Source organism: Neoarius graeffei, chromosome 14 (genome assembly GCF_027579695.1).
Source record: "Neoarius graeffei isolate fNeoGra1 chromosome 14, fNeoGra1.pri, whole genome shotgun sequence".
In the NCBI taxonomy this organism is placed as follows: Eukaryota; Metazoa; Chordata; class Actinopteri; order Siluriformes; family Ariidae; genus Neoarius; species Neoarius graeffei.
Window position 1 is genome coordinate 47573420 of NC_083582.1, and position 11175 is coordinate 47584594.

Genomic DNA, 11175 nt, shown 5'->3' on the forward strand with positions numbered 1-11175 from the left:
AGTCTTAAGAACTACTTTGCAGCATGTGTCCTTGCTAAAGGCATTAATAGTTGCTAAATCCAGTGGATGAGGTCACATGGTGTTCATATTTAATAAAAAAACAATGAAATAAAGTGCTTAAAACGTGTTAAATATATTGTATCGTCATTAAGCATTACATATATAATGTGGTAATTAATTTAAAATATTGTGCATGTTTGGACAATGACTTTTTTTTTTTTAATTCCAAGGGTGTTTTTTTTTATTTAATGAACAAACGTTCACATGAAAGAATGAGCAAATAATAAGCTCAATAATTGAGTAAAATGTTTTCCTTGTGCTTGCTCATTTCATTGTTACCCAATTAAAAGCTTAATATCCCTTATAAATCGGCATGCAGTTGAGTGGTATTTGGCGGATGAAGGAGGTACAGTATCTACCCCATCACCTGCCCCCTCCCCAGACCGCAGTGCCTCACCACTCCCCATGGCCCCACTGCCTTCTCATCCCCTGGACCCTCTCGGCTGACCACTTCCCAGGTTGTAGACAGGTAGAGTTCAGCTGGCCGAGAGTGTCAGTGCAGCTGGGAGCTGCTCAACATTGAGAAGGAGCGGCTTCAGTTGCTCCCAGACCTGCATGACCAAAGGGAATGGCACCATCAGGATTGGATGGGCCTTAAACGTAAAACTAGATCTGCTGTCCAGACAAGTGGAGCTTTGGAGTGGATTCGCTGGAGTGCAGCCATGATTATTTTAACTGGTGTTCACAATCCCAAATACACACACACACACACACACACACACACACACACACACACACACACAGATGCAGAAATTTGTCTCGTTGATGACACTAAATCTGATAATCACTTGCGTAATAGAGTTAAATTTGATTAAAATGTAGCGATATCAATGTGACATTACAATATCCATATGTAATTCCATAAAAACTTAAAATATATTAATATTTTGTGTATATTTATTTAATAATTAACTTGATGTACTTGCATTGTACAAGAAAAATAATTTATAATAATTTATTATATATAATTAATTATATATAATATTATATATAATTTATAATAATTTATTATATTATGGAAGAGTGATCCAGATCCATCGTAAGTTAAGAGTGAACTAAAGGACTACTTTGGCTACGACAGTGAGTGCGTTTACATGCACATAGAGAAAATCGAATTTCTGCCGTTGCTCGACTGAAATCGAAGTTCTAAATGGCATGGAAACACCTTAGCTAGGCTGAAATTGAACCAAACTTGATTTCTCGTAATCGAGCTACACGACCTAGATTATGCGATTTTTGCCGAGCTACTTAGTGCATGTAAACCCTATCGAGCTACGTAGTCAAGCTCCTTACTTCAGCACTGCCCCTTCCGGAAGTGACGAGTGACGAGACCACAAGCGGGAAACACAACAGCCTCGGTCGGGGGGAAAAAAAAAAAAAAAACAGCCCTCGGTCGGCATGACACTTCAGATCAACTTCAACTTAGTGGCCATTTTATTAGGAACACTTCTGTTCGTACATACAAACTACAAACACTCTTCTTGTGAACACGGAACTGATAACTTTGTTTATACTCTTGAATAGCTCTTCTTCATGACGACAACCGGAAGTGTACCAACACGATGGGGCGTGTAGCTCCACCTGTGGCTCAGGTGCACAATGTACCTCACACAATAGCTCGATTTCCTTGTGTGCATGTAGGATTGGATTTCTCTGGCACCCCTGCTGGGACCCTTTGCTCGATTACCAACAGCAGCTCGATTTGGATGTGCATGTAAACGTACTGAGTGTTTGGGAAAACCACGTTAGCTTAATGATGGTTCTTAAGAGGCAGTTAAAGACGCGCTTAGCCTTAAGAGGCTTTCAGGAAACCTACCCCTGATCCGCAAGGCTGGTGACATTGAGGGAGTGGAGCTAGACTATTTGGAGAGTGTCTGAGAGGAAGAAGCTGGCTAAACTGCATATCATCCTGGACAATGCCTCCCACCCACTCCGTAACATGCTGGCCAATCAAAGGAGTACTTTCAGTGAAGGGCTCATTTCCCCAAAATATACCACTGAGTGTCACAGGAGGTTATTCCTGCTCGTGGCTATCAAACTTTTCAGCCTCTCCTTCAGAGGCTCAGATACTCGGTAGACAATGGACTATTCAATAGTGCACCTGTGTAATAATTCCACTGTACTACATCCATCCATATTGTACCTAGATTCAATAATTACATAATATAACTATTCAATACCTCACTCAATGTGCAATACTAGTGTAAAAATGTTGACGTACCATAGCCATTATTTATTACTTATGTGCAATAATTGTAACAATAATTTTGCAATAACTTTCTTTATTCCATCTGCATGGCTATTTTTCCTTCCACACAGCTATTTATATGCAATATATATGGTTTACGTTTGACATTTAAAAAAAATCTATTTTGTACATATTATTTTTAATATATTTTTAAATATTTCATAGGTTTTACATATCTGTTTAATATTGTAATTTCTTTTCTCTACTTGAGTGTAAGCAACTGCAGATGTACTCAATTTCCCTTCGGGATGATTAAAGTATTTCTGATTTTGATTCTGATAAACGTGTTATAAGCAATGTGCTTTTTGTATTTGGCAAAAAGAGAATAATAATGCATATTGTTCTTGCAGGAAGCTGTATGTGTGTATCTCGGTTGTGTTGTGTCTTCTGATCTGTTTCCTGTTCCTGTTCTTCCTCTTCCCTCGGAGCTTGGTCCTGTCTCCTGTAACTCTCCAGTCCTCCCTCGTCTATTTCACACCCCAAACTGTTCAGATTTTGATCACAGTATGTGATTTTAGTTTATTTACAAAGTCCCCAAAATGTCACTTCTACAAGGCAGCTTTTGCATAACATTACTGCCATTACAGAGCATAATCTTCAACGTAAATAATTATTCTGTTCACTCATCTAATGAATCTGCATTCCTCTAATTCTAGCATAAAGTGACTTACCTGATTATAATCCAATACCTGTTCAAGTTTTTGTCTGCTCATTGTACTTTAATTCTTCACTGAGCTATACAGTATCATACAGAAATGTAGTAACACAGGACTGTTGCTGTTTTACTGTTTTTACTATAACCATTTTTAGGCCACTAACAATCTGCTGTCCGTTTTGTAGAACAAATTAAACATCAGCAATAACAACTTTGTCAGCACTAAGGTTCATGATCTGGATCTACAAGTCCTGATTAATGAAATTGTAGTTGGGAAGACCAAGATTGCAAATGTGACCACAGTTCCCCCACGCTTACATAAAACGGTAGGCTTTCCAAGTTTATCAGTCTTAAAGTTCAATATAGTTCAGAAAATGTTTGCTTAAACCAAGTACAGATTTTTTTTTTCTGTATCCCTTTTTTCCTTCTGCAGTTTAGTGTTGTGAGTAATATCACCATCACAGATGATGGCCTGGTGTAAGTATTCTTTATTGATAAATATGTATTTATGAAAATAGTGTTTATAATATTACACACACACACACACACACACACACAAACAAAGCGGTCACATTCTCAGGCTGCTGGTGGTGTCAGAGTGTTTCGGTGTTTCAGCAAAGAACACAATTGCTCTTTGTAGTAAATGTTTAGCCCAGGTACAGCTAGTGGGAAACATACTGATATAAACCAGCATCTATTATCCGAAAGTTGGAAAGCTAAATCACACAATGGAGACTCAAACCTCAAATCTCAGTTCTAGAGTGTACCTTCTAAGCCCAGCATTTATTTCTTTGTTTCTTTGGTGTTTTTTTTTTTTAATTCTACATTCCTGTGTCTGTGATTCTTTTGTTATTAAAAAAAAAATACACTTTTCCACAGTGGTTACTGCCAGACAAATGTCATCCGGCCTCACACCTTGTATGTACATTTGCAGTAAGTATCCATTTTTTTTTGTTTCATGCAAGTTGAATTCATGCACAGACTCTCACATACTCTTTGAATTTGGACTTTCCTGCTGGTGGATGATTTACTAATTTTTTTTTTTGTTGTTGTTGTTTTAGAACTTATATAGCTGGGCACTTTATAAATTACTGCATATTCTGTGCTCACATATGTAGAAGTAAAGTAGTAGAGTGGTATAAAACAATAAATGTGGTAGCATGTGAACTGCGACATGCTTGCAATAAACACACAAGTTGTGATTGTCTGTTCTCCACAGAATGACTTTAAAATCCTCCTACCTGTCGTATGAGGAGCAGCTGTCACTGGATACGTTTGAGTATATAGATTGCGGAAGAAACAGTACCGTTCCTCATCCTTTTGCATAACTTTGCTGACATACTGCATATAATGACAAGTAACCTTAGAAACCAAAGGGAAGCTTGATAAGTTGATCTTAAAAGCAAACAGTTGGAATTCAGTGATTATTAGCAATTGTTAAATGTATTCACAGAGTAGCTTAGACATATGGTTAAGATTTACACCATTCATTCATTCATCTTCAGTAAACACTTTATCCTGGTCAGGATTGCAGTGGATCCTGGGAACACTGGGCGTGAGGTGGGAATGCAGCCAGGATGGGGCGCCAGTCGATTGCAAGATTTGCACATTGAAATAAATTTGAAATGTAAAAATGTTATGCCGTTTACTTTGATTTGCACTTAGCAATTAAATAAGTAGTTTTGTACATAGTTAAAAAAAACATTCCAAGGGAAGCTAGCCAAAAATAAGGGCGCACACACTGAAATGAATAAGACTGATTCATATTTAATAGTTTCTTCCTTATTAGTAAAACATTTTAGTAGGCTCAAGACAGACTGTGTTTTTTATTTTTAATAGTCACTTCTGTATTACATCATGTTACCACGTATTAACATGGGCCCTGGAACAGCAGTGAGATTGGTCATCCACGTCACCACTGTTGGGAATACTGTGTGGACTGAACAAACAAAACATCCAGCATTTTGTAAGGACATTGCCTTGCTTTTGCCAGTTATGAAAAACCTGTTGAAGATATTAATTAAATGCATCACATCATTTAAATCTGTGGTATTGAATTACAGTTAATCAGCTCTCTCAAGGATGAATGTTTTATATAGCCCTCAAAAGATCGATAATTAATGATTCACCAATTCTAATTCTGTCATCATAGCCTTTCTGAAAACAACATAAAACAAGTGATGATAAATCTCACCGTGTATCTGTTTTCAATCTTGGTGCTGTATTGCTCTTTTACAGGTTGACAATGGCAGACGAGCCTTTTATCAATCACTAGGGGTTCAAAAAGACAAAACACATCATGGGGGTTTATTTGGCCGTGAGTCTGTTAGTTGGAGTAGTGAAGTTGTGTTTCACCATACTCAAAGACAATAACCAGGCTGACTTTAAAGAAAGTGTGATACAGTGCTCTCCAGAATTACTGAGAAAAAAAACTAACAAGAAACATTAACGTTATACACAGCAATTAACATTTAACCACTCATAACAGGAGAAACTATATTTGTTCTAACAAAATCATTCTCGTTCAAAGTACTTTTTAAGAATAGCATTAACACCCCAACCTGGCGACTTGTCCAGGGTGTACCCTGCCTCTCGCCCATAGTCAGCTGGGATAGGCTCCAGCTTGCCTGCGACCCTGTAGAACAGGATAAGCAGCTACAGATAATGGATGGATGGATTAACGCCCCTAAGAATATTTTAAATGCAAATATGCAAACAAATTGTCATTCTCAGATTCCTGAGCTGTTGTTGCCTTTAAGTATGTCCTGTTTCCCTGGGTTACATACTGTACATGTAAAAATCCCTGTAGTTTAGCATCAAGATGGTTGGAAATGTTGCAAAATGACAATGCATTGCCGAATACACTGCCTGAACTTCCCCAAAATGTATTAGAATTACAATTCACGTCACATGTTGTGATCAGATGAGACCAAATCAAACATTTTAGTCATGCACACCATCAGTATGCTTGGTGACAGAAGCTGTTATAATAAACCGCTGTGTCTGTTATTGTGTATATGACAAACATCTTGAATCTTATCCTATTGTAAAATATGAAAGGGGAAGATTGTTGAACATCATGAATTCTGAATTCCAAGGGTATTTCAAACCAAAAACATGGATGGGAAGTTAAGATTTGGCCATAGATAGAGCATTCAACAGCTAAACATACAGCACTTGTCAGTCTCAGTCTCCACATTTGAATCTTCCTGAAAGTCTGTGGTCTGAATGGAAAGTACACATGCACAAACCAAACAATAAAAAGGAACTTGAAATATTATGAATATCAGAGTGGACCAGCACCCCTCTATAAATGTCGCCAATCTTGTTAAACATTACAGGAAGATACTTGGAGTGCTATTATTGTCCCCAGGGCAGGCATTGCAAAGTACAAACTGTAAGGGTGCCATTAATTATGAAACCAGTGTTTTGTAGCACTAATGTTTGCTGCTGTTTTTTTTTTTTAATTTTTTTTTTTGGTTTGCAAAAACATGTTTACATAAAATAATACAATACCCATGCATGTTTGACGTCACTTACTGCATCTCTCTCTCTTTTTACAGTATATTACTTTTTTTTTTTTACTAATTTTCATGATGAGTGCCAGAAATTATGGAGGATAGTATATGTACTAACCAAGGTAATAAATAACTATAAAAGTACAGCTGGTTTATGATAACAGAGTCCAGCAACAGTGAGAAACCAGACTGTGTGTTGTATTTGCATGCTTGGCATACCCAGGGGTTCTGTGTTCACTGCTGATACTGAGGGTGTTAGATTTGTCTCCCTTGGGCCCTCTTCTGTAGTACCTTGCTTCTGTCTGTCTTCCTACAGCATGAGCAAATAATAGAAATCGCGAGTAGACTTAAATACAAACACATGACATCAGTCATTACATAAGGGAGCAAATATAAAAAAGTAAAAGTAAAATAAAGCTCTAAAACTGCTCTGTGAAAATGTCTGTTGTTTAAAGGAGCTCTATATATAAACTTGATTGGAAGTGACTATACTGTAGAGTCGTGCACAGCCCTACATGAATATTCAGGACATACGAAATTGAGCAAACTATTCCACTTATATATAATAAATTAGTGAAGCTATATTTCATGTCCTCATTTCATTTTTACTTTTTATGTTTGGGCTACAGACATGACATAGTTAAAAAGTAATGCATGTTTGATAGCATTGTGCAGACTGCAGATCTACATTAGAAGTACAGGATTGGACGACAGTACCAGTCAAAAGTTTGGACACCCCTACTCATTCATAGATTTTTCTGTATTTTGACTATTTTCTACATTGTAGAACAAGACTGAAGACATCAAAACGATGAAATTACATATGGAATTACAGTGCCTTGCAAAAGTATTCATCCCCTTTGGTATTTGTCCTGTTTTATTGCATTACAAGCTGAAATTAAAATGGATTTTTGGAGGGTTAGCACCATTTGATTTACACAACATGCCTACCACTTTAAAGGTGCACATTGTTTTTTATTGTGATGCAAACAAGATGAAAAAACAGAAATCTGGAATGTGCATAAGTATTCACCCCTTTTCGTATGAAACCCCTAAATAAGAGCTGGTCCAACCAATTCACTTCATAACTCACGTAATTAGTTGATTAAGATCCACCTGTGTGCAATCAAAGTGTCACATGATCTGTCACATGATGTCTGTATAAATCAACCTGTTCTGGAAGGACCCTGACTCTGCAACACTACTAACCAATTAACATGAAAACCAAGGCGCACTCCAAATAGGTCAGAGACAAAGTTGTGGAGAAGTATAGATCAGGGTTGGGTTCTAAAAAATATCCAAAACTTTGAATATCCCAGGGAGCACCATTAAATCCATTATAGCAAAATGGAAAGAACATGGCACCACTACAAACCTGACAAGAGAAGGCCGCCCACCAAAACTCACAGACTAGGCAAGGAGGGCATTAATCAGAGATGCAATAAAGACACCAAAGATAACACTGAAGGAGCTGCAAAGATCCACAGTGGAGATGGGAGAGTATTAGCAGATAACAGAGTGGGGCTTGATGGAAGAGTGGCCAGAAAAAAAGTAACTGCTTAAAAAATCACATTTGGAGTTTGCCCAACAGCTTGTGGCAGACTCCCCAAACACATGGAAGAACATTCTCTGGTCAAATGAGACAAAAATTGAACTTTTTGGCCATCATGGGAAATGCTATGTGTAGTGCAAACTCAACACCCTGAGAACACCATCCCGACAATGAAGCATGGTGGTGGCAACATCATGCTGTGGGGATGTTTTTCATCTGCAGGGACAGGAAACCTGGTCAGGACTGAAGGAAAGATGGATGGCACTAAATACAGAGCAATTCTGGAGGAAAACCTGTTTGAGTCGGCCAGAGGTTTCAGACTGGGACAAAGGTTCATGGTCCAGCAGGACAATGACCCTAAACAGACTGCTAAAGCTACACTGGAGTGGTTTAAAGGGAAACATTTAAATGTCTTGGAATGACCTAATCAAAGCCCAGACCTCAATCCAACTGAGAATCTGTGGCATAACTTGAAGATTGCTGTCCACCAACGCAACCCATCTAACTTGAAGGAGTTGGAGCAGTTTTGGCTTGAGGAATGGGCAAAAATCTCAGTGGCTAGATGTGCTAAGCTAATAGAGACATACCCCAAGAGACTTGCAGCTGTAATTGCAGCAAAAGGTGGCTCTACAAAGTATTGATGTTGGGGGGTGAATACTTATGCACACTTCAGATTTCTGTTTTTTCATCTTAATTATTGTTTGTGTCACAATAAAAAACAATTTGCACCTTTAAAATGGTAGGCATGTTGTGTAAATCAAATGGTGCTAACCCTCCAAAAATCCATTTTAATTCCACCTTGTAATGTGACAAAACAGGACAAACACCAAGGGGGATGAATACTTTTGCAAGGCACTGTATTTGGTAAACAAAAAAAGTTTTAAACTAAATATGTTTTATAATTTAGATTCTTCAAAGTAGCCACCGTTTACATTGATGACACTTTGCACACTATTGGCATTATCTTAACCAGGTTCATGAGGTAGTCACCTGGAATACTTTTCAATTAACAGGTGTGCCTCATCAAAAGTTAATTAGTGGAATTTCTTGCCTTCTTAATGTGGTTGAGATCAAACAGTAAGTAGTTAATAATAAAAATACAGTAAATAGCTATATTCCACAACTGAAGTAATCCATATTATGTCCAGAACCACTCAACTAAGTAAAGAGAAACAACAGTCCATCATTACTTTAAGACATGACGTGTCTTTTAATTAATAAAAATAAAGAAAACCATGGCGGCACGGTGGTGTAGTGGTTAGCGCTGTCGCCTCACAGCAAGAAGGTCCTGGGTTTGAGCCCCGGGGCCGGCGAGGGCCTTTCTGTGTGGAGTTTGCATGTTCTCCCCGTGTCCGCGTGGGTTTCCTCCGGGTGCTCCGGTTTCCCCCACAGTCCAAAGACATGCAGGTTAGGTTAACTGGTGACTCTAAATTGACCGTAGGTGTGAATGTGAATGGTTGTCTGTGTCTATGTGTCAGCCCTGTGATGACCTGGCGACTTGTCCAGGGTGTACCCCGCCTTTCGCCCGTAGTCAGCTGGGATAGGCTCCAGCTTGCCTGCGACCCTGTAGAAGGATAAAGCGGCTAGAGATAATGAGATGAGAAGAAAACCATAGAATTAGAAGGTGCATCCAATGTTTTGACTGGTACTGTATGTAAGTAGACAGCTTACTGTGAGACCCTGCTTGGCTCTGGTGGCCATCCTGCGATCCAGCACGCTTTGCCGGCGGCGAGCCTCCCAGTGCATTGCTGACATTTTACACCCCGATGAAAGACCTGAGAAAGAGATTTATGTGACCAGTCAGCAGAACGTAACATGAGAGCTTTCCTTTCCTGATTAATGTAATTCAAGCTCAAACGGTGAGAAGTGTCCACTGATAGGGCAAAAAAAAAAAAAAAAAGACTGGATTTTTGTTATCTGCTAATTTCCCATACCCATGAGAAAGGTTTTTCATTCATCTACAGGAATTCTATATCAGAATCAAAATGTTTCTATCTAGCTGACTTCCGTCACATGAAGGCTGTTATACTAATTTTATAGCCAGCAGATAAAACACTGCAACCCTTGTAAGAATAAGTAGGTCTAAATTAAGAAATGAGCATGCAATGCAGACTGCCATCTTCTTTAGTAAGCTGGTAAGTTGTTAGAAGCATGAAACTTACCAACATCAGCCCCTTGCAGAGACTGCACACACTTCAGACCACACTGACCTCAAAGCTGCAGTGACGTCTGATGGCTTGTGTTCCCTAGCAACTTTTCTGCAAAACACAGGAACGAGTAACACAGCAAGCGCGATGTCACAAAATCCAATGAATATATCATGAAGAAACATTGTACCAATGTTAGCACACAGTCCCAGAGATCCACACTGATCAGCTTTTATATTTTAAAACAAGCAAACAAACAATAACTGAAATATCTAGCAATAACTGAAATATCAAAATTATGTTAACACTAATGGATTATTTTTCTCCTGAATGTGTGGTGCGCCATGACCACTGCTGGCGTAACTGGGCCCTACTTTTTTGACACCCTAACAATGACGTCAGACATCTACTTACAGATGGTGCAGCAGTACGCCATTGATGAACTTCCACGACAAATCTGTGGCGGGGTATTTCCAACAGGATGGCACACTGCTGCATTTTGGCCGTACTGTTTGTGCTTATCTCGACCACGCATTTCCAGGTCGATGGATAGGTCATGGTGGACCATTGACGTGGCTTCCACACTCCCCTGATTTGGTGCCCTGTGATTTCTGGTTATGTGGTATTGTGAAGGAGTGCATGTATAGCAGGAAAGTTTGTGATATCAATGACCTCAAGGACAGAATAAGGATTGTGGTATCATCTATTCCCTGCTAAATGGGTGTCCGGGATTTAAATGGTACTGTTGCTCGCTGCTTTTTGTGTGTTGAACACGATGGTGAACAGGTTGAGACCATCCTGTAAATCATCTTGCACATATGATGTATGTTTTGTGAATAAATGGTTTCTACAATTTAAGTGTTAACATAATTTTGACTAACCTTGTATAATGGGATTTAATATCTTTTTTTGTGCATTTTAACTTGTTACACTCCCCATATACAACAACTATCATTTATTTTCTCATTTCATTACCTGAGCTCTACAACCCCGAT

The 11175-nt window shown here is 38.7% G+C and overlaps 1 protein-coding gene and 1 long non-coding RNA gene across 4 annotated transcripts in view; one reads left to right on the top strand and one right to left on the bottom strand.

Moving 5' to 3' along the window:
- tmem106a (transmembrane protein 106A) overlaps window positions 1-5156 on the top strand; it is a 19446-nt gene extending 14290 nt beyond the window's left edge. For 2 of the 3 annotated variants that reach the window (XM_060939872.1, XM_060939874.1), the window contains 5 exons: window positions 2659-2812; window positions 3149-3289; window positions 3361-3440; window positions 3843-3896; window positions 4183-5156. In XM_060939872.1, the coding sequence (XP_060795855.1) occupies window positions 2659-2812; window positions 3149-3289; window positions 3361-3440; window positions 3843-3896; window positions 4183-4291 (538 nt within the window). In that variant the 3' untranslated portion in view covers window positions 4292-5156. The remainder of the gene's footprint in view (window positions 1-2658; window positions 2813-3148; window positions 3290-3360; window positions 3441-3842; window positions 3897-4182) is intronic. The other variant, XM_060939873.1, reaches the window with a different exon arrangement.
- A 1550-nt stretch (window positions 5157-6706) lies between these two features.
- On the bottom strand, window positions 6707-10258 carry LOC132898339 (uncharacterized). Its single transcript, XR_009656491.1, has 3 exons — window positions 10196-10258; window positions 9705-9808; window positions 6707-6791 (listed from the first exon to the last, which is right to left on the bottom strand). It is a non-coding gene; the product is annotated as an uncharacterized LOC132898339 (long non-coding RNA).
- Between the last annotated feature and the right edge of the window lie 917 nt (window positions 10259-11175).